This window comes from Notolepis coatsorum (genome assembly GCF_963971535.1).
Source record: "Notolepis coatsorum genome assembly, chromosome: 14".
Taxonomy (NCBI): Eukaryota; Metazoa; Chordata; class Actinopteri; order Aulopiformes; family Paralepididae; genus Notolepis; species Notolepis coatsorum.
The window spans coordinates 25,096,275-25,119,442 of NC_140178.1; the positions used below are offsets into that span (position 1 = coordinate 25,096,275).

Here is a 23,168-nt window from a genome sequence, read left to right on the forward strand (position 1 = left end):
TTGGAGTGTTGTTAGGTGTTGAGCTGGCTTGGAGTGTTGTTAGGTGTTGAGCTGGCTTGGAGTGTTGCTAGGTGTTGAGCTGGCTTGGAGTGTTGTTAGGTGTTGAGCTGGCTTGGAGTGTTGTGAGGTGTTGAGTTGGTGTTGAGCTGGATTGGTGTGTTGTTAGGTGTTGAGTTGGGTTGGAGTGTTGTGGGGTGTTGGGTTGGTGTGTTGTTAGGTGTTGAGTTGGGTTGGTGTGTTGTTAGGTGTTGAGTTGGGTTGGAGTGTTGTTAGGTGTGTTGTTAGGTGTTGGGTTGATGTGTTGTTAGGTGTTGAGCTGGCTTGCTGTGTTGTTAGGTGTTGAGCTGGGTTGGAGTGTTGTGAGGTGTGTTGTTAGGTGTTGAGCTGGGTTGGTGTTGTGTGTTGTGTTAGGTATTAGGTGTTGAGTTGGTGTTTAGGTGTAAGAGTTCATATTTGGAGAGTTAGTGACGTGTGATTTGTTATTTAAAGGTGTGTGTGTGTGTGTGTGTGTGTGCGTGTTTGTGTGTGTGTGTGTGTGTTTGTATGTGTGTGTGTGTTACTTACAGCGGCTCCCTGAGAACCCTGAGCACCAGCATCACCGTCTTTGCCAGCAGCACCCTACGGGGACAGAAAAGGACACATCTTAGAGACATCACAATATACAGCCAAGTAGAAAGTAAAATATATAGTAGAGTAGAGACTAGAATAAAATAGAATACAACAGAATAAATACTTACAGCAGCACCAGTGGGTCCCATGACACCTCTCTCGCCAGGCTTGCCACCATCACCCTACAGAAACAGACACGACAGACATACAGTCAGTTTGTCCTGGGATTGATTTGTACATTCATTTGGTTCAATAGTATTAGTCTATTCTTTCAATAAGTAGCACAGCATTTCAGGCCATCTAACATTAAGACATTTCTTATTGGAAGCAATGGGTATGACTATATAGCCAAAGGCCACCAAGCTACCTATTTGTTTCAACGGCAAATGCCAAAGAGGCACTATATGGTTAGGTGATGGATTCCTTTTTTTTTTTTTACCATCTCACCTTTCTCGCATCATCTTACAAATCCTCCTCTTTCTATATCACACACACAGACCAGAGATATTAACTAGCGGTAGAGATGCTCGACTCACAGCGGCTCCCTTGGGTCCGGGGAATCCCATGACTCCGGGCTGGCCTCTAGCTCCGACGGGGCCGGGGGCTCCGGGGCGACCATCTTGTCCAGAGGGTCCCTGTTTTCACAGAGAGATAGATAGGAGAGGAGGAGAGAAGAGAGGAGAGAAGAGAGGATAGAGGAGAGGAGATGAGCAGGATACACTAAGTGTACTTGTGATAAAGTGAATACTTAGTGTGTGTTCTTACAGTGGTAAAGTGAATACCTGGTGTGTGTACTTACAGTGGTAAAGTGAATACCTGGTGTGTGTATACAGTGGTAAAGTGTGAATACCTGGTGTGTGTATACAGTGGTAAAGTGAATACCTGGTGTGTGTATACAGTGGTAAAGTGAATAACTGGTGTGTGTACTTACAGTGGTAAAGTGAATACCTGGTGTGAGTTCTCTTACAGTGGTAAAGTGAATACCTGGTGTGAGTTCTCTTACAGTGGTAAAGTGAATACCTGGTGTGTGTACTTACAGTGGTAAAGTGAATACCTGGTGTGTGTATACAGTGGTAAAGTGAGTACCTGGTGTGTGTATACAGTGGTAAAGTGAATACCTGGTGTGAGTTCTCTTACAGTGGTAAAGTGAGTACTTAGGGTGTGTTCTAACAGTGGTAAAGTGAGTACTTAGGGTGTGTTCTAACAGTGGTAAAGTGAGTACTTAGGGTGTGTTCTAACAGTGGTAAAGTGAGTACTTACATTGGCTCCCAATTTGCCATCGGGTCCAGGGCTGCCGGGGCTACCAGTCATACCCTAAAGGGCAGAGGTCAGAGGTTAGGAAAACATCCCTACAGATTACATTATGTATGCAACAACGTCCTCATGTCCATGTATGGAGGGCAGACAGACGGACAGACGGACGGACGGAAGGAAGGAATCTCACCTTGGCTCCAGGCATACCAGCCTCACCGTTGCGTCCAGCCTCACCAGTAGATCCCTTTGCTCCAATAACACCGGGGGCTCCACGCTCACCAGTGGCTCCCTGTGATGGTGAGAGAGAGAGAGAGGATATAAAATTAAAATTAAGGTTGGCTCATTGGAAAATATATTACATTTGTTTGAATCGTGAAGTAGCAGGATTCTTGTGGATTTTCATGAATGTGTGTGCGTGTCTGTATGTGTGTGTGTGTGTGTGTGTGTGTGTCACACTCACCTTGGGTCCACCAGCACCATCAGCACCAGGGAAACCACGGCCGCCAGGGGCACCCTGTAGAACAAAACAAACATACCCTGCTCAGTACAGAATCTAAAATAATAATAACATTTCCGTTCACACTCTCATACAATATCCACATCTGGAAAGCAGGACGTGTTGCTCGGACCTATCTATAACCCCTGGGCCTGTTACTAGACTAACGCTGCACTTATCTCACTAAGCTCAAGCCCTCGATGGGTTAAAAGGTAGTCACAGGCTCAGGAGGGATGTTAGACAATGGAGCAGGTGCTTAAAGATGGCTGCCTTCTGGTGTAGACCACCCAGACATCAACGCAGACAGTCTGAGTATGTGAGAGGTGAGAGGCCGAGAAGACGAAGATGTCAGCCCAGGCCATGGGGGGGGGGAAGGGGGGGGGCAATCATGCTTTATGCACCTGCTCCATTCAAAGGTACTCAGCAGTAGTTTAGGTACTAGAGTTTACACTATGCTATAGTAAGAAACAATGTTGTTGTTGTTTTAGTACCATAGTCTGTTGATGTGAAAACAACACATTTGTAGGGTTTACAATACATACTTCTATACATGTTATTGTATGCCTGCCCTCTAGTGGCGAGACTGGGTTTTACATCAGGGCCTGACCAGAGATCCCACATCAGGCCTTCGAATGACTAGATCTACTGGGGGCTCCCTGGGGAGCGTGATGCTTGCTACTGCTGCTCAGTGTCTCCTCTAGATCTACTGTTGGGCTCCCTGGGGACCGTGATGGTTGCTACTGCCGCTCAGTGTCTCCTCTAGATCTACTGGGGGGGGCAATCATACTCAGGCACTGTACGAAGCAATCGTACCTAATATGAAAACGCCCAGAGAGAGATAGACCAGTGATAGAGTGTGGGATGAAGTGTGTGAAGAGAAGTAGAGAAGGTGAGGAAGGAGAAGAACTTACGCGCTCGCCAGGGGCTCCACGGGCGCCACCAGCACCAGGCTCTCCACGGCCTCCTCTCTTTCCCTCCTCTCCAGCAGCTCCGGGGGCTCCCTGAAGTCCGGCGACGCCCTGGAGGAACACAGACAATAGGTTAGTTCAAGGCTGTCTGAAGTTGGGCCCAGGGCCACATCAGTCTTACAGGGCCCTTCAGAGAGTCAATTCTAGTGGATTAGATTAGATATTGGGTCTGTTTTGTTGAAATCCTATTCAAATCTAGTTATGACTTGCTTATTATAAGGGAATACTACAATAATAGTTATTCACTTGCTATGTTTATCTTTTTATGATTTATGAACTTACAGCCTCTCCCTTGGCTCCAGACTCTCCCTTGGCTCCAGTGGCACCAGCATCACCCTGAAACATACAAACAATAAACACACAATCGTCGTCAACAACAACAACAACAACAAGAGGAATATCATCTCAGTATTTCAGTCATATATCAGATATAATGGCATTTCTCTGGATTTAATCTAAATCAGTCTCATATAGGAATTTACTAGGGTTGTTGGAATTTATTTCAATATTCCAATTATATCCACATTTTAAAAAAGATTAAGGATTTGAATACCAAACTGCCAGTAGAATCGAAATACTTAAAAGAAAATATTGAGGTGAACTGAAAACGCCCAATGCCATTATTGTTTATTTATTTTTTTTTTTTTTTTTAATCAAATATGCCATTATGGTTTCCTATTGGTACTACCCATAATAGCAAGTACAACACACAATTAACTTTTTCATTTCACGACTACTTTGATGTGGCAATAATATGTAAATATTATGGTTAATCAGAGAGAAGCTGTATCACTCACAGTGTTTCCCTTGGCTCCGGGGGCACCACCGGCGCCCTGGGATCCTGGGGGTCCACGAGGTCCGGGGAAGCCAGGAGCTCCAGCAATACCAGAAGCGCCCTGTAGGGGGCAGCAGATGCACAGCATGGTCAGACACATCAAGCCTGATAAGGAGGATCTTTCAGAATATATCCATTTGATTGAGTTCAACAATGTCGTAACAGCTAAAGACTAAGGTGTGATGATTGCGTTTTTGGTAAGGGCAGTATTGCATGCCGTATTCTAGGCTATATATCGTGCTATAAAGAGCAGCTAGTCCTGCTAACACAGTGCGGTTGAGAAAAGGTCATTCAGGGTGGTAGCAGTACTAGTCTCTCCGTTGGCATTAGCTTATAGTAACTAGAGTGTAATAGCAGCTAGCATGGCTAACTGGGCTAATTCACTGAAGTAGGCTAGTATAATTGCGTAACCCTCTGTGTACTTCGGTGTATAGTACTTTAGAACATGGTAGTACTGTATATGGTACTTTAGAACATGGTACTTACAGGGAGTCCCTTGGCACCGGCGTTTCCGTCAACTCCGTTGTTACCCTGGAGGGGAGAGAAGACAGACGAGAAGCAGTTAGACGCCATCAGATGATTCTCCAAATGGGTCCGATTGGGTTCCGTGCTCGTCATGACTTCCATAAAGTCTCATTGTCAACATTAAAGCTATAGAGTGAGCATCTCTGCAACAGAGAATATCATGACACAAATGTGACACAGTCACATGTGAATCACAATAATGTCCATTTCACTCTAAGCAAGGACAAGATCGCTCTATAGCCGTCCGAGCACGAGTCGAGAGGAGTGAGTTTAACTGACTAGTAGTAGTTAAGTGGGATAGAGGGTTCTGGGGACCGTGTTGCATTGGTACTCACAGCAGGTCCGGAGGGGCCAGCGGGTCCGGGGTTGCCGGGCTCGCCGCGGGCTCCAGAGGGTCCCTCGGGTCCACGAGCTCCCTGGGCGCCACCCTCTCCCTGTAGGGGACACACACAGAGGACACAGGACAGGGTCAGTGGGAGTTACGTGATGCAGTGAACCCAGGAAGTAGAACTGGAAGTGTAGAGTAACCCAAGAGTAAGTGCAGCCGGACAACATCCTTTTTGAGAGCTTGGGATATCATTTTGAAAAGCACTAGCGAAGGTAAACAGAGGAGATTCTGGAGGAAGGAGGTTTTTAGAAAACGTGTGTTGATCAGAGCAGATTGACAGGTTCTGTTGTTGTTGTTGTAATTAACCTGGCACGGCAGCTAGCTTCGCTCATCATGAGATCACGTGAGAATCCATCTTGTCAGGCTTCAGGTGCTATGTGCTTGTGCTTGATGAACCACAGTGGTTCTGACCAATCAGAGACCTTTGAGGAACTACTGGTGGCTATGGGTAAAGATTCCAAAAACGGCATTATGGATGACTTCCCTGTGTAACACACCATCTGGCGGGTCAGGTTAGACTCACTCTGACTTCAAGACGTAGAAGTCTGTATGAAATGAGCTTTGGAATATTTATTTCATTTACAAATGAATCATTTAAAATATTTCTTCATTCTGAAGTTAGAAAACAAAACATTGGTACCCTAGAAGCCTAGTGCTTCCTGTTTTGATCACACGACCCTTGTGTGACCCCTGTAGGTTATGAAATAAACCAATAAACAGCTTGCACACGGCAGGGCTCCAATGTCCACTTATTCATTGCACCGAGGTCTTTGGTTTGGATGTGCGTGCATACTCCTATCTGTATGACCCACGCAGGTTCTCCGGGTCAAAGGTCGGTCTAAGGTCAAATGAAAGTTGTGAAGGTCAAACTCTCCCAACAGTCAAACAAATGTACTGAAATGTAATATCGGTGGCTGTAGCACGATGGTAGCTTATCCTGCAAGTCTAATATATACTATATTCATGGATATTAATTAAGGAATTAAATCAGTGAAGATCTGTGTCATTCAAACATGTTGCTGTCAACATGTCATGTTGTTTCTCAACACGTGTCAGCTAGGGGGCAACATATGACACAACGTGTTGCTGTGAACACCCATTTGAGACTAGAGATTAGCTAGGGGCAACATCATTTCAACATGTGTTTTGTAACAGTTGTTGGAAAATTTAACTGATATAAAGTTAATAAAACCACTGAACCTCTGAAGTATCCAGGACTGTGGAATCAATCTTCACTCAGAGGCTCAACCCTTTGATTTGTGTGCTTCGTGTTTATTCTGAGTCTATTATGTCCGTAGTCCCCACACTGAGTGTGAAGCCTGGGTCTTAACATAACTCACACCCCTGTTTATGGGCTACAGACCCCTTTACTCATGCGCCCCCTGGTGGTGTATGAGAGGAGAGGACAGGAGAGGATAATGGATATGAGAAGAGGTTATATGAGAGGACAGGAGAGGAGAAGGGGGGAGAGGACAGGAGAAGAGGGGAGAGGACAGGAGAAGAGAAGAGGGGAGAGGAGAAGAGAAGAGGGGAGAGGAGAAGAGAAGAGGGGACAGGAGAAGAGAGTAGAAGAGGGGAGAGGAGGAACAGGGGGGAGTGAGACATGTTTCTAAGGTGTAGAAGATGTTAGCTGTTAGTGTACTCTGTGGTACTGGCAGGAGTATGGTCCAGGTGTAGACGTAGAGACTGAGAACAGCACGGATGGACAGATGGGAGATGGGGGGGGGGTGCAGAAGGAGAGAGAGAGATGAGAGGTAGAGGCTCACCTTAGCTCCGGGTCCACCGGGGAAGCCTGGGGGTCCAGCAGGTCCGGTAGGGCCCTAGAGAGAGAGAGAAAGAGAGAGAGAGAGAGAGGATTCAGGACATTGTTGGTGTTCAAAAGACAACAGACATCATGTGTCATAATGTATTCCTTGGCTAACGTTTGCCTAAACGAATGTAAACTGATGACTATCAAGGATGTAACATTAAGTATCAAACTCGTAACTTATAACACGTAGATGGATGCCGGGTGTTGTGTAGGAGTTTATATGCTAGCTCTACTGCTGTCATCACTCAATGCTGTGTGGGGTTCAAACCAGCCAATCAGAGCTGGGCCCTGGGTTCTGAACCAGGTATGTCAGATGTACTTACGGGAGGTCCGGCAGAACCAGCAGCACCATCGTTACCACGAGCACCCTGTGGGATAGACAGACAGACAGACAGACAGTTAGACAGACAGACTGACACACATGTACCAAAGCATGGAGGTGTGTGTGTGTGTGTGTGTGTGTGATTGTGCGTGTGTGTGATTTTGTGTGTATATGTACTCACAGCAGCTCCGTTGGGACCGGCACGGCCCCTCTCGCCAGGCAGACCACGAGGGCCCTAAAAGAGAGAGAGAGAGAGAGAGAGAGAGAGAGAGAGAGAGAGAGAGAGAGAGAGAGACAGAGAGGTTGGTAAACATCAACATAACTTGTCAATATTACTATAAGCCTTAAGTATTGAACACTCTTTTCTACAATACTGTCGCTAGTACAAATACTAATACTACCACCAGTACTCTGTATATTGTATACTGATCTTCGTCCAGCTATAGGAATGCATGATTGATATCAATCATGGAATTTGTTCTTAATGGTCTTAATTGACCTGGGATAGGTTTATCAAAAGGATGATATACACAGAAACAAGATGGCAGAGGGTCGTGTGACTCACCATGGCTCCGGGGGTACCGTTCTCACCAGCAGAGCCGGTCTCTCCCTATACACACAGAGACAGAGAGAGAGGGAGAGAGAGAGAGAGAGAGAGAGAGAGAGAGAGAGAGAGCTGGTAAGTGGATGGTATTATATTTGGAGGATAATATCCAATTTATAGAGACAGAGAGAGAGAGAGAGAGAGAGAGAGAGAGAGAGAGAGAGAGAGAGAGAGAGAGAGAGAGAGAGAGAGAGAGAGAGAGGGGGAGGCAGAGAGATAGAGAGAGAGATGCGGAGAGAGAGATAATCTTACCTTGGGTCCAGCAGGGCCACCATCTCCCTTGGCTCCATCAAGACCGCTGAATCCCTAGAGAGAGAGAGAGAGAGAGAGAGAGAGAGAGAGAGAGAGAGAGAGAGAGAGAGAGAGAGAGGGAGGAATAGAGAGATGGATGGTATTGTTAGAGGAGTGTATAGTGTGTAGTATAGTATAGTGTATCGATAAAGTTGACTGAGATTGAAAAAGTCCATGTTGCTTCTGGCTTACTCTGTGTCCCTTGATGCCAGGAAGTCCAGGGGTTCCGGGGAATCCACGAGCTCCCTGGAGAGAGAGAGGGAGAGAGAGAGAGAGAAAAGACAAGGAAAAATAAACATTAATATAATGTATAATCACTATACTGAACATGACAGGAAGTGACATCAGTGCATCGTCGAGGTCATGTTGCCATGGTAAATTACCTGTGGGCCGGAAGGTCCACGCTCACCACCGCGACCAGGCTTTCCAGACTCACCCTGAGCGAGAGAGAGAGAGAGAGAGAGAGAGAGAGAGAGAGAGAAAGTGAGAGAAATCATTAGACAAACTAAATAAATCGAACTGACTAAATAACTAACTAGATTATCCAGAAGTTAGTTAGAAGAACTGACTAGAAGTTGGTGTTGTCTTGCAGTTCAGCAACACACTAGTGTTCCAGGCATCACACCAGTTCAGCAACACACTAGTGTTCCAGGCATCACACCAGTTCAGCAACACACTAGTGTTCCAGGCATCACGCCAGTTCAGCAACACACTAGTGTTCCAGGCATCACACCAGTTCAGCAACACACTAGTGTTCCAGGCATCACGCCAGTTCAGCAACACACTAGTGTTCCAGGCATCACACCAGTTCAGCAACACACTAGTGTTCCAGGCATCACGCCAGTTCAGCAACACACTAGTGTTCCAGGCATCACACCAGTTCAGCAACACACTAGTGTTCCAGGCATCACACCAGTTCAGCAAGCAGGTCACAGTGTGGTGACTGTTTGAATTCAAATTTAGAAGTTTAGTTTTCGTAGCGAGTTTACTGGAAAAAAATTGTAAACAAAGTATGAAGTCGCCCGGAGAGAAATTGCGCTGGGCGTCGTGTTGTCAGAGCGGGTCGGAGGGTCGGTTTGATTATGAACAAGAAGCAAAGCGGTGGGACAGGCTAGCTAGGCCGTCCACCTACCACCCTCGCTAGCATGAAGGCCATATGATATTTCATTGTTGTTGTCATGCCAGCAACATGTTCATCTACCCTCACCAACGAGCGATTCATCCCAGAACCTGCCCGCACCTTTCTGACACAAGCTCTTAGATAACTATTTCACTCTACTTTGATAATACATGTATTTATACATTTATACACGTATTGGGACACTGATTTAAAAGCTGCCGGTATTGTTGTTGTAACACGGATGCAACATGGAGGCAGATGACGTTTCTTTAGATGTGAAATCCACGTTCCACTGTAGAGGAGCCTCACATTCCCTCATTCTGCCACTGACCGTAGAAACAGGTCCTGTTTTTCACTTGAAGTGAGAAGTCACCTGATCTCGACCACCTTCTTACCACTACTCGATTATGGTGACTTACTCTACGTGTATGCACCTGATCAGTACCTTAGAAAGCTGGATACTGTGTACCATTCTGCCTTACGCTTTGTCACGGGATGTGGCAATCGAGTGCACCATTGCACCCTATATGCCATTGCAAGTTACCCATCTCTACAAAATCGGGCGATTTTGCTCTCTCTTGTGCACAAAGCTCTGCTTAAACTGGTTCCCTCGTACCTAAGTGTGCTTCTGTGCACGAAGCAATATAAGTACGCCCTTCGTTCTCAAGCTGCTCTAACACTGGAAGTTCCCCATATGAGAACTGAATTGGGAAAAAGGGCTTTTAAATATGCTGCTCCTTCATCCTGGAACAAGATACAATTCAAAGCCATTTTAAAATCCTACGAAGTCAGTTCCCTCGGGCCGTGCAACTGTGTTTGATCATTTGCCTGTTTGATAAATTGCCTGAAATTGGAGCTTGCTGTGAATGTTTTATCTGTATTTTATTGTGATGTTCTTTTTTATGTTGAAACTTTCTGCTGCCTTGCTTGGCCAGATCGCAATCTCAATGATGCTTATCTGGTTAAATAAAGGATTTGATTGATTGATTGATCTAGAATTATAGAATGTGCTGGTGGTGTAGTATGGTGTGCTGATCTGGTTGATCTAGAGATCTAGAAACCAACAGCGGTATGATCTATAGTTTTAGAATGTGACTGATATGGAAGACGCATGGATGGACACATAGATCTATATTTCTAGAAGGTGATGATGGAGTGCGGATCTAGTTGACTTACATCCTCTCCGTTCTTTCCAGAGGCGCCGGCGGGGCCACGGGGACCCATGGGGCCCTACAGAGGAGACAAGAAAGAACAGGTGAGAGAGCGACAGAGAGAGAGAGACAGAGAGAGAGTGTGTGTGAATGAGAGATAGAGAATGAGTGTGTGTGTGTGTGTGTGTGTGTGTGTGTGTGTGTGTGTGTGTGTGTGTGTGAATGAGAGAGAGAGAATGAGAGTGTGTGAATGAGAGAGAGAATGAGTGTGTGCGTGCATGTGTGTGAATGAGAGAGAGAGAGAGAATGAGTGTGTGTGTGTGTGTGTGCATGTGTGTGAATGAGAGAGAGAGAGAGAGAGAATGAGTGTGTGTGTGTGTGTGTGTGTGTGTATGTGTGAATGAGAGAGAGAGAGATAGGGAGAGAGAGCGAGTGAGTGAATATTAAACTGGAAAATATTTGAATGTTGTAAAATGTAATTAAAGGATGAGGTGTCATTCATATGTTTCTTTGTTATTGTCAACATAGACTACCAAAAGACCAAAACCTATTAACAACAACATTCTAAAAGTACCCAAGTCTACTTCCTGTTGCAATGTTTGCTAATGCTAATAGTTAACAGGAAATAAATTTGGGTACAAAGTTGTTCCTTAGCAACAGAATTGCAGTTAAACCATCCTATAATATATCAATTCTTCCTACTCTCTCCTGTCCTTTAGGAGCTCTCAGCCGGGAAGCCATACAGTACAATTACCATTGTATGTTAAAAATCATTAAATACAGCTTACAATATTGCACATATGTCCAGCTGTAAATATCATAATGTATTAACGTCAACAACAGGGGCATTGTAGTAGTTATTACTGAATGTACTGCACAAGGCGACAAGCTCTTTTCTGAGCATGTGCATTGTGTATTACTCTCCAGTACAGGAAGAACTACAATACCCATGTTCATCACAACAGTATGGCTCTGTGACTTGTTTTAACCGATATTTTGACAACGATATTTTTGATTTCTGGATATGAGCTGTAATCTGGTGTTGGTCTGAATGGACTATACTTGTAAGTAGAATAAATGCATTGTTTCGTTTTGGTCTTTTTGTAAGCTTTGACAATGTGTGTGTGTGTGCGTGCTCATGTGTGTGTGTGTGCATGCTCATGTCTGTGTAATAATAATAATAATAATAATAATAATAATACTCACAGATGCACCACCCTCACCAGGCTCGCCAGGGGGTCCAGTGAATCCCTGAGGTCCCTGTAGGGGGCGACAGAGAGCAATACATTTACTACGACTGCTGTAGGCGGCGGCAGAGAAAGACATTTACTACTACTACTGCTGCTGTAGGGGGCGACAGAGAGCAACACATTCACTACTACTGCTGTAGAGGGCGACAGAGAGCAAGACATTTACTACTTTTGCTGCTACTAGACCCGTTACCATTTCCTCTCTCACAGATCTAACATGTAAACTACGGACGAGTAAAGGAGGTGCTCCTAAAATATCAACCACTAGGGGGCAACAAAACTCTGTGTTTCCCCTACTTTTAACTTGACCCGTTTTCTCTTTAACTATCTGGGAGCGAGGTCAAAGGTCACATTCTAGTCCATCTAAATATATACAGGTATACATGTCTGCTTCTGAACATCCTTTCATTCGTACAGAATACATTGGATTCCAGTGAAAACATCAGAACGGTGGATAGATGGAGAGATAGGCAGACAGACAGACAGGCAAGGCAGACAAGACAGACCAGTAGAATCATGACATAAGGCTGTTTGTTGTTGTTGACGATGAATGAAGACCTACGACTAAACATTCACTTTTATTTAAGAAGATAAAAGTCATGGAAGATGACATCATCCCCAGGGCTGTCCAATAGAAACCGCTCTTTACTTTACTGGAGGTTGAAATGAAGCAGACACTGAAGCAGAATCTCCCTCGTCTGTCTCAGAGAGAGTCACAGTGACTCACAATGGAATTCATGTGGGATGACATCAGCAATAAGATGGTCAGAACACACACACACACACACACACGCACACACACACACACACACACATGTCTGACTCGAGCGCTTAAGTCACTCTTTCCATCTTATTCCATGAGGTTCACCACCCTGCCCGGGGTGCAAGCCACCAGGGTTTGCACTTTAGAAGCAATCTGATTCCACTGCACCGTGTGCAAAAGACCAATCAAAAATACATTTTGGTTCAGTCTGCCACTTATAAATTCCTCTCATGTGCCAAGTGTGTCAAGCTGATTTAAGAGCATAGCGATAGGTCTGAAGAGAGGAGAGAGAGAGAGGAGAGAGAGAGGAGAGAGAGAGAGAGGAGAAAGAGGAGAGATAAAAGAGAGCAGAGAGATAGAGAGAGAGAGAGAGGGAGCGGGAGAGGAGAAAGACAGAGCATAGAGAGGAAGAGATAGAGGAGAGGAAAAGGAGAGGAGAACTGTTTTGTTTTTCCTCTTTGGTTTCAAAAAGACATCATCTGACTCACACTATACAATCTGAATGGACTCTGCTACAAAGAGTTATCCTGTAGTTCTAATGAAGGACTTGTACAGTGACTATACCACTGTCTCATTGAAGCTGAACTACAAGAGAACGACGAGGAGACAGTAGAGAACGTGAGTGCGGGACCGAAGCAGCAGGAAGTAAAGAGGAAGTGACACGTGAGGTGAACAGGAAGTAGGAAGGAGAATACTCACGCTAGTTCCAGGGGCTCCAGGAGCTCCACGGGGTCCCATGGGGCCCTGTCAATCAAAGAAGGAGAGGCGGGGTCAATATCACATCATAATAGTACTATTGTAATACAACTCTCAGCTGATAGAGTTGTACCCTTCCTGCTGTCTTGTTGTACAAAACTTGTAAGTCGCTTTGGATAAAAGTGTCAGCTAAATGACTAAATGTAAATGTAATAGTACTATGGATCTCAATATTTAATGATCATACACACAATACACTAGACAATGGGATTCTGTCGTATGGCACAGCACTGCATAATATCACATTGGTGTGTGTGTGTGTGTGTGTGTGTGTGTTTTCTTACCATAGGTCCAGGCACGGGCATAGCAGGAGATTTCTCATGATCCTCGAAACCACCACGCATCTGAGGAGCGAAGTTCTGAGGGAACAAGAGAGACAAGAAGAACGTTAGTGTTTATTATGATGTCATCACAACAAATATCTCACACATGAACACTAACACATAAATATCGTCCTGATATCTCTCTATATATACTATTATATCTTACAATAAATAAATAAATAAAAACATATAACCGTCCCAGATGATTTCTTTTCACGTTATGACATGAGATTTACTAAAACACCCTGAGCTTGGCTTTGGTCAACTCCTCACCACAACCTCCGTTCATCAAGCTAACTATGGTAACAACAACACTAATGTAACGTTACATGTAATCAGTGATGGGAATGACGGCGTTATAAGTAACGGCGTTAGTTTTTTCCAGTAACGAATAATCGAACGGATTACTCTTCCAATCTTAATAACGCTGTTACCATTACTGCCAAAAAATGCGGCGCGTTACTATGATTGAACCTGTTTCCTTCATCAGACAGATCTCTGCGCTGAGAGGCACTGTTCTTCCTGGTTTAGTGGGCAGTAAACAAGACAAAAGTGTTTCTCTGGTCTGCATCCCCTTAACAATTGTGTGTATTGAGCCGTACTGTACTGTACCCATTCTGCAATCTGTTAATTAAAATGTTCAATCAATCAGTATATATTTGTTATTTATTTTTGTTATAGTGCTTAACAAGCATCATTTAATGTTGCCCAGTTGTGGCCTGTTGAGGGGCAATACATATCAAAAGTTCCAAAACATCTATTGTGTTTGTATTTGTATGATCCACTATATAAACATAGTCATTATAATATCTACATACATGGCATTTGATTGGAGGCTAGTCTCACTTTGTCCCACAGCAACATTAAAATAGTTTAGTTTTGTGTATGTTGTTTATGTAAAAGAAAAAAAAATCTTGAAAGTAACGCAACTTTTATAATTTGTAACTGAGTAAGTAATTTAGTTACTTTTTGGAAGAAGTAACTAGTAACTGTGACTAGTTACTTTTTAAAAGTAACTTGCCCAACGCTGCATGTAATGGAGGCCTTGCATGGAATGTTGGTCTATATACTATAGTTGTCTTTCTTCCAACATGGCTGCCTATAGCCAATGGTAACTGCTTTAGAAAGAAAATGCCTACTTCCTGTGCAGTGGTAGAGCAGGTAAAACATTGGAAAAGCACAATGCTACGGTTCCGCTGTGACTTGTTCATAAGATTGAGTAACTGAAGTCCAATGTATTACATTTTTGTTTATATGAACACGACGTAGCAACCATTGTCTTTCAACACGGAAGACAAATGTCCGTGCTAAACATTCCCTGAAAGGCCTCTGTTATTCTCCTACAGGCCTTTTATTATAGAAGGTTTCAATCTGACAGCATAAACCTTCTAAATGGACTACGTTTAATTTCCCGCCTGCTGTAGCAAACACTGCAACGGGAAATACACTGCAAGCTTGTCCACTTACACAGTCTATATGGATAGGTCTAAACCTAACACAGTCTATATGGATAGGTCTAAACCTAACAGTTTATATGGATAGGTCTACTCTAAACCTAACACAGTCTATATGGATAGGTCTAAACCTTCTGACACAGTCTATATGAACTTGTAAGTCGCTTTGGATAAAAGCATCAGCTAAATGACTAAATGTAAATGTATATGGATAGGTCTAAACCTAACAGTCTAAACCTTCTGACGCAGTCTATATGGATATGTCTAACAGAATGAAACAGTCTGATTAGATCTGCAAAAATATATTTGCTAAAAATGCTATTGCTCCATGATTATAGCATTGATGATTGATTGATTGATTGATTGATTGATTGTCTATCTGAATGAATAAATCTACCTGTACTATTGGCCTATCTTTACTAATGACCTCCTGACCTTTTGACCTATTGACCCACTGACCTCTCGACCTACATGTGAGCTTATCAGGCCAGCTTCATCTTCAAACTACTATCTGCAGGCAAACTGAACACATCAGGTACTAACGTGACCCGATCCCAAAGACATGTTAAAGTAATGGCTTTCCGTGGTGAAGAGTCGGACGTGAAAAGGACGAGGCAGGACATTCTTAAATGTGTGCAGGATGCATTACATCACACTAGCTGTAGTATCAGCCTCCTTAGGCTAAACGTAGCTTAAAGGATCGTATCAGTCTCATTTTGACTTATCGCCATTACCAGCGATCGTCCCAGTCTTCAACTGATGCTGTGTACATAGGTGTATAAAGTGGATCTTTTGGTAGAGGTGGGTCCTTTAATTAAGGCTATTGATGATATCTTTTGTCATCTTTTGTTTTGAGAGCTTGGGGGGTGGCCATTCAGCCCTGAGATAACGACTGACCTGGGGTCTGATCTCACTAATCTTACCATGAGCGAGAGCGAGAGAAAGAAAAAAGAAGGAACTAACAAAAGCTGGAATCTCAGCTACTGGCCAAAGCATCAGACATGACTGGACCTGTCTAGACCTTATATAGCCCGCACACACCCACACACAAGCACCCACACACGCACACGCACACACACACGCACACGCACACACACACGCACACGCACACACACACACACACAACTGAACGGCATCCCGGTGGCCAGACCCTTGACCCTATAACTGCACTGATGGGCATTGTGCTGTACTATCTTAGTAGGAGTGTATTAGTGTAGTAGTATCTTATCATCTTAGTATTGTGTCACTATCTAGCACTACGTTGGTACTTACTCCAGATCCTGCTATGTTCTTGGTACTGTATTACGGCACTATATACTATATATATATATATATATATATATATTACAGTAGTATCTTAATACTTACTCCACCAAGGCCAGGAGGTCCAGGGGGGCCTGGAGGACCGGGAAGGCCAGGCTGGCCATCGATTCCATCGTTACCAGAGGGGCCTGCAAGACCCTGAACACAGAGAGAGAGAGAGAGAGAGAGAGACATGGTCAGCTGGGATGGTCTGGGTAGTAATAGGATGCAAGTAAGATGGTCTAGGACTGGTAGTAGAAGTAGTAGTAATAATAATAGTAGTAGTAGCAGTAGTAATAGTAGCCTTGTAGTAGTGGTAATAGCAAAAAGTAGTAGTAGCAGTTGTTGTAGTAGTAGTATTGTAGTAGTACTTGATTGATCGATCATTGGTAAATACATTTTCTATGTCTGCTATCTTATTGTTACTTTCTCGTGTGATTGACCATGAGCTAGCCTATATTAATTATATAAATAGGTAATGTGACTGAACCAGGAAGTAGGTGTGGGCTATTGGTGGTCATGTGACCAAACAAGGAAGTCAGGTTGAGTTTGAGAAAGGTTGCAAGGGAAGGGGAATGCCAGCATTTAGGACAAGCCACTGTATACAGTAAGGTTATATCCAATGACCTGGGAGCTATTAGGCTATGTGACCACAACAGGAAGTAAGACACAGTAAAGGAAGTGCTTTATCAAAGTATCAAAGTGAAAAGATAACAAAAGATAACTTTAAGCCTATTATTTGTCTGTATTGAAGAGTTCATACAATTTGGCATCTAGGTCCCAGGAACAGTAAATAGTATTGATGGCAAATTGCATATTGATCATATTTGTATCAGTGTTGCTTCTGATAGATGTTCATAATATATTATATAATTGATACTACTTACTGCCATGGTATTTCCATTTTATGTATTACCATGATGGCAGAGAAAACAATAAAAAACAAATCCAGATATAAAAACCCTAAACCACTGCGTTATGACTAGTTTACTTGATCAACTGATTCTGCAACAATCCGTAGATTTCTTTTAAAGTTGTTTCACAGCTCCATTAAGGAATAATATGATATCATATTATGATAATAGTTAAAGTAATATTGCTCTTGACAAAGTTACAAAGGAAGACTGGACCATACCGGACTTCTTAAGCTCCCCTCCACTCAAATATTTTTTTTCTACAGTAAACTCCTCTTGGAGTAACACATTATTATTTGTGTATAACTTGCCACCAGAGCAACCCACCCACAGAGCCACCTGTGTAACACATCTACAGTAATCCTGCAAACCTATCATGGTCGCTAGGCCCAGCTGGCCACACCGTCATCCAGGAAATGCTAACTGCTAACATTGCTCAGAAACCTGCCCTTATGGTCAATAAACCTAAGAAAGCCATACCTTCTCTGAATGCCCTAGTTTGTGTTTGTAATGTTTCATAAGGCTGTGATTATCCTAGAGGTCACAATAATAATAATTCTATACAGTGACGTCAAGTAAAAAGAAAAAATGGTCTCACTACAATGAAATGGCTACTATGGTGATTAGTTACCATACCATCATCACAAATTAATATAGTTGGGCTCATTGATCCACAAGAGTCTCACATTTCCATTCATACCCAATTTAGGCAATTTCAAGACTGTTTAGAGACCCCAGTATGCAGAAATATTAAAGTACTATTTTCTTTAGAATAGGCAAAAATCTTACTGCATGGTTTTTACCCAAAACTGCATGGGATTAGTATGAAGTGGGCATGTATGTAAAGGGAAGACTTGTGGGTTCCCTTATAACATTTATTCAGATATCTTGAGGTGAAAATGGCTGTGACATTTTTCCCCATCACCAATTTAGGAGCATTGTTTAGCCCCTTCCCCGACAACCTAGCATGACATGGCTTCCCATGGTCCTCTAGTGTCATACTGTATGATACCATTGTATCTTCACTCTAGCTTTAAAACTAAACACTACATTTACATTTAGTCATTTAGCTGACGCTACAGCCTCTGAAAGCTAATGCAGGAGCAAAGCCACTCAGTGTACCACATTGTGGTAAATGATGTATACTGTGGTAAAACTGTTTAAAACTGAGTTTACACAGATATATATATATTTTGAACTCTGTTGTTGTCTGTAATACCTGATGGTATTTCTACATTAAAACAATGGATAGATCATATTATATAAATGTATATATACTGTATATATGTGTCCCTATACCTGCAGACATTTAGATCAACGTCTGTCTTTCTGACTATTAGACTTTAGTTACAATTTGCACACTGATTCCATGAACCAGAGCATGACATTCCTGGCGTCTCTTCTTTTTGCTCAGTTTTATTTGTGGTGTCAAGTAGAGTGATGAAAGGAATGGAATCAATGGAGTACTACTGGTACTACTACTACTGATCCATGATTTTCACATTCTGGCAAAGCCACACAGTCTAACATATATTCAAGAATAGATATGTCTGAGTTCAGACTGTGCAGCTTGGTCAGAAGTAACAACCCTGGTGTGCGAAAAGTACGTATTTTTTAATGCCCCAATGCATCGTGGGAATGAGGAAGTGAAAAGGAAACGTACCCTTTCTCCCTTGGCACCACGCTCTCCCTTGGGTCCCTAGAGAAAAAACACACAAGAGGACAAGGTTTTAGATCGACCTTGAATCGATCAGGCGACAAGTCTTATGATCGTTTAGTTTGAATGGACTGCAAGGCCAGTTGGTGTCTAAGGTAATCAATAAAGATAATCGATGGATCTTCCAATGTAAAGAATTGTTGAAACACCTAGATGATACTGATCAGTAAGTTGTAATTGATTGGTGTAGATCCACAACAGTTAGATTCACTTAAGTCTATAAAAACAATCTACTATCATCACAAAAATCAGTTACCAAATATAATCAATGATCAATGTTAGAATCATAATCAATAGTTACCTCAACCTGTGGCTCCTGGAAGCCTGTGGATAACAGAGGAAAGAGACTTTAAAATGTGGAAAAACTCAAAAGTGTCAAACGGTTTACAGAATCTAGTCCGTAAAATAAAGTTGTATAAACATTCAATCTGTCTGAGTTTATAAGGTGACGTTTTAAAGGTGCGATGAGGAAACTGACAGATTGATTCTGTTGAGTGTAAATCAGCTTCTCACTAAACACATCTAAACTGTGGGTTTGTTGTACAGGGGGAGACTGAATTCAAAGGTGGGGGTGTAAAAGCAATTCCAGGGCCCAGATGAGTCCTATAACTCATCTGTTGACACGGAAACAGACCAGTAGGGGATGGAACCGGTCTCGACTGGAATGAGTCAGGACTCATAATATTTCTCTCTGCTGCAGCTATACAACGCTTCACGTTTTATTTGTTCTTCTAGAGGACTAAGTCTAGCCTGGAAGCCGGTCTTTCTCGCAAAAAATGTGTTCTACTTTTGAGATACAGGCTGGCCTTCCTCGTATCGGCATTGATTTACACAAATTGCAATGCAATCAGAGCCAATCGGGGACTGCGTTCCAATTGCTGTTCTGGCCCCTGGTGGAACGCAGCCCCTGATTGGTCCCTGTGTTAAGGGCGACGAAATACAGGCCGCCCCCGGCAAAACAGTAATGACGTCTCCCTCATTAGTAGAATAAACACAGATATAAACAACAAAGCTAATTGGCTGAAGACAAATACTCCCGCCCACTGAAATGGTTCCTGGGAAGCTAGAAGTCCAGGCTCAGTTTGTGGTAATGAAAGACTAAATCCAGATAGGATCCACATTTATTTCATATCTATTATTTTGAAATGTTTTCCATAATTTTATCATAAAGGGGGTGTGTGTATGTGTTGGAGGGGGCATGGGATATATGAATAATGTTTTTAATTATCTTGTAAATTAGCATTCAGCAAGAGGGGCACAGGGAGAAGGGCAGAAGATATGAAATGGCACCAGAACTGGTAATTAAATCCCAGTGTGGTTGTGTTTGGGAGACACAGTATTCCATCCCTTTCAGAGGGAACGGGACAGGAAGAATGAAAACTATAAATCCAGCTTCATTCCATGTAGGAAAATCCTTGGAAAATAATAAAAAAAAAAAAGATCTCCCAAAATCCTCTCTAGGCCACCTCTCCACTGACACCCAGAATGCATCAGTGCTCCCTCTGCGTCACGTCCTGAACCATCGCCTGTGTCTGCAACAATTGAAATAACCAGTTGGTACTGTGGGTTGTTGGCTCGTACCGTCGTCGGGGCAGATGGGGCAGCATTCGTCGTGGGGGATGACGGGGTTGGGGCAGTCGGAGGTGTCTTCGCAGATAACTTCGTCACACATCACGGTGCCGCTGTCGCACACGCAGATCTGGCATGGCTCTGGTTTCCAGACATCTCTGTCGGCATACACCTGTCCGTCCAGGGTACAGCTGCCACCGGTGCCTGTGGGGGCGATCAGAAAGAGGGGTTGAGTGATTCGTTTAAGGCATGTGTGCTTTCATTCGATTCCATGAAAATAGGCCTGTTGGCTACACGTTGGAAACCCGAATAATGTCATGGAAGTTGTGTGCGCACACAGTGCGCTTAGATAGAGGAATATGTGGTAACAGCTGGTTTATAACTGGGCCCTTTGAAATAAGAATGAATAAACTCGACAGAATAAACAACACTCATCAGATTGTTTTTTACAGTGTCAGTATGAAGAACAATCTATTTTTTCCCGTCCTTGGACTTGGACGTGCGTCACACGCTATGATCATATTTTACACCGACAGCTCTGTGACTAAAGTCTTGTGGTTGGAAGGAACCTAATTTCTACAACAATGGCCGATGGAGACATAAGCCACCGGTCACGGTAGAGAAAATGTTCCGAACGGAAGAAATGTCTATTCTTCCTTTTCCCCTGTCAGCGTTGTTAAGTCATCGCTGGGCAGTTCAGGGGTCGCATCTGCCATGTTCCCAGCAGTCTATACCTCATCATCTGCCATGTTCCCAGCAGTCTATACCTCATCACCAGCACTGGGCTTGTTCTGTTCTACTATAACATCTCCAGACTCATGGGCTCAGGCCGTCATGCCAAAGTCCTGAGCTCAGAGGAAAAAGTTAAAAAGAAAAAAACCGCATAGGCCTATAGTCTCGCTGGCCCTGAAATCGTTTCGGAATAATTGAAAACTGTCGGCTTGGCAGAGACGTTGGTTTATTTTCCTCCAGTGGAAAAAGTCTGCATGTGTTTTCAATTAAAGAAAAAAAGAAAAAAACGTGGAGAAAGGAGAGGAGGGGGTCATCTGGGAGGTGGACAGATGTTGCTGCTGCTGTTACGGGTCTCTGTCGCGAGGGGGCGCCGAGAGACCACGTAGAAGGCTGAGCCACATCTGCACTACCAGATGTGGCGACAGACAGAAAGACAACTGACTCCAGGCCAGAAACTGGAAAGAGTCTGGAAAACTGGGAATTCAGTTGCATGGCTTTTGTTTCTAGACTACGTGGCTCTTTGTCTTTACATTAACAAAAAATAACTTACTGGAAACTGACAAATGCCCAAAGGCAAAGCAGAGAGAAACCATGTATATTTACGCACGACAGAAGTCTGCGTAAAGTCTCTCTACGTGCTATATGCTTTTAGGCCACTGCGCATTTTCTAAAGCTATGTAAATAAGTTGAAATTGTCATTTTTCCCCATTAGGAATCTATGAAGAATACGCCTTGTGGCTAAAAGGAAAAACGGGGGTCAAATGTTTCCAATAGACAAGACTGCGCCTGCCTCCACCCCTCCCTTTTCTCCCCCCTCCCTCCCTCGCCCTCTCTCTCTCACCTGGCCAACATCACATAATAATGGCCTCAGGCAAAGAAGCATTACTTTGCCACATCAATCTAATCGCATCCTCTTTCGTATCCCTGTCGATCCCAATAGAAGGCCTATTTCTCCCCACTGGTATAATAATAAAGTAGTTTGGTTTGACTTGTGTCGAGTCAAGTGTATATGATCTTTAATCCAAGCCTTGTGTTCCAGCAGCTAAAAAAGCATATAGCCTCGGGGTCATCAGCAGCGAGGGGGGAGCCGTATAAACCTGTACCAACACGCTCTAAATGCACGAATGTATGCAGGGGAGGGGAGGAGAGGAGAGAGAGGCCTTCCAACATGATGCCCAAACGCACTGCGCAATAATACCCTCACAGGCACAGCTGTGCGCTGCAGGAGCAAAGGTTTTGAACGTGCACCCAAGCAGGACAACTGAACGAAGCAAAGGCCGAGATAGTTCATATTTACCAACCAAAAGAAAATAGCATGGATAAAGTCAGTGTTTAAAAAGCTCAGTTCACGTTATTCCCACTCAAAGCCTCTTGTCTTTTCTCTCTAGAAATCTCAGCACCCCATCCACAAGCAGGAGAGCCGGGGAACAATAGCAATAAGAAGTCAAGCCCCCCCCCCAAAAAACACCCCAATCCATTAAAACTTCACTTACGATCGTCCTCGCCTTGCGCTCTGACCACGAGCACCGTTGCGCCGAGCAACAGCGCTAACCGAATATCCACAAAGCTGAACATGACTAGAAGAAGCCAGTCATGTAGACTCTTTGAGGCAAAGGGAGAAAGTTCTTGTTTCTTTTCCTGCTACACTCCAATCATACACGGGTGTGGGTGGTAGGGTCCGCTTCTTCTGATCACAATCCTCCTGACCCCTGCAGAAAACTCCCTACTGCCTACAGAAACTTTTTACCAGGGCTTTTATATGGCTGGGATTCTGGGAGGTGCTGGGAGTGAGTTGAGTGGATCTGCTGGGAGGACGCACCCGGATAATTCCAGCACTGCTCACGTTTAAGGAAGACAAAAAAAAACGGTCCCTCCCTCCCTCCTCCATAATTCTAAAGCAGAGGGGTTGGGTGGTTTTAGATGAGGAGGGGGGAGAGAACATTTCTCGTGTCTGAACTGAAAAACTCCCAGGAAATGTGATCTTTGAGAGGGGTGGAAAAGGAGCCAAGGTGGGG

General features: G+C 43.7%; 1 protein-coding gene across 1 annotated transcript in view; it reads right to left on the bottom strand.

Moving 5' to 3' along the window:
- col1a1a (collagen, type I, alpha 1a) overlaps positions 1-22,892 on the bottom strand; it is a 38,087-nt gene extending 15,195 nt beyond the window's left edge. The window contains exons 1-27 of the mRNA XM_084329485.1: positions 22,647-22,892; positions 20,434-20,625; positions 19,154-19,176; positions 18,799-18,834; positions 16,288-16,380; positions 13,427-13,501; positions 13,086-13,130; positions 11,580-11,633; positions 10,399-10,452; positions 8,486-8,539; positions 8,295-8,348; positions 8,064-8,117; positions 7,773-7,817; positions 7,389-7,442; positions 7,209-7,253; positions 6,842-6,895; positions 5,023-5,121; positions 4,649-4,693; positions 4,125-4,223; positions 3,610-3,663; positions 3,271-3,378; positions 2,324-2,377; positions 2,054-2,152; positions 1,870-1,923; positions 1,146-1,244; positions 738-791; positions 565-618 (exon numbers count right to left, since the gene is read on the bottom strand). Of these exons, the coding sequence (XP_084185611.1) occupies positions 565-618; positions 738-791; positions 1,146-1,244; positions 1,870-1,923; positions 2,054-2,152; positions 2,324-2,377; positions 3,271-3,378; positions 3,610-3,663; positions 4,125-4,223; positions 4,649-4,693; positions 5,023-5,121; positions 6,842-6,895; positions 7,209-7,253; positions 7,389-7,442; positions 7,773-7,817; positions 8,064-8,117; positions 8,295-8,348; positions 8,486-8,539; positions 10,399-10,452; positions 11,580-11,633; positions 13,086-13,130; positions 13,427-13,501; positions 16,288-16,380; positions 18,799-18,834; positions 19,154-19,176; positions 20,434-20,625; positions 22,647-22,728 (1,833 nt within the window). The 5' untranslated portion in view covers positions 22,729-22,892. The remainder of the gene's footprint in view (positions 1-564; positions 619-737; positions 792-1,145; positions 1,245-1,869; positions 1,924-2,053; positions 2,153-2,323; positions 2,378-3,270; positions 3,379-3,609; positions 3,664-4,124; positions 4,224-4,648; positions 4,694-5,022; positions 5,122-6,841; positions 6,896-7,208; positions 7,254-7,388; positions 7,443-7,772; positions 7,818-8,063; positions 8,118-8,294; positions 8,349-8,485; positions 8,540-10,398; positions 10,453-11,579; positions 11,634-13,085; positions 13,131-13,426; positions 13,502-16,287; positions 16,381-18,798; positions 18,835-19,153; positions 19,177-20,433; positions 20,626-22,646) is intronic.
- Positions 22,893-23,168: the final 276 nt, after the last annotated feature.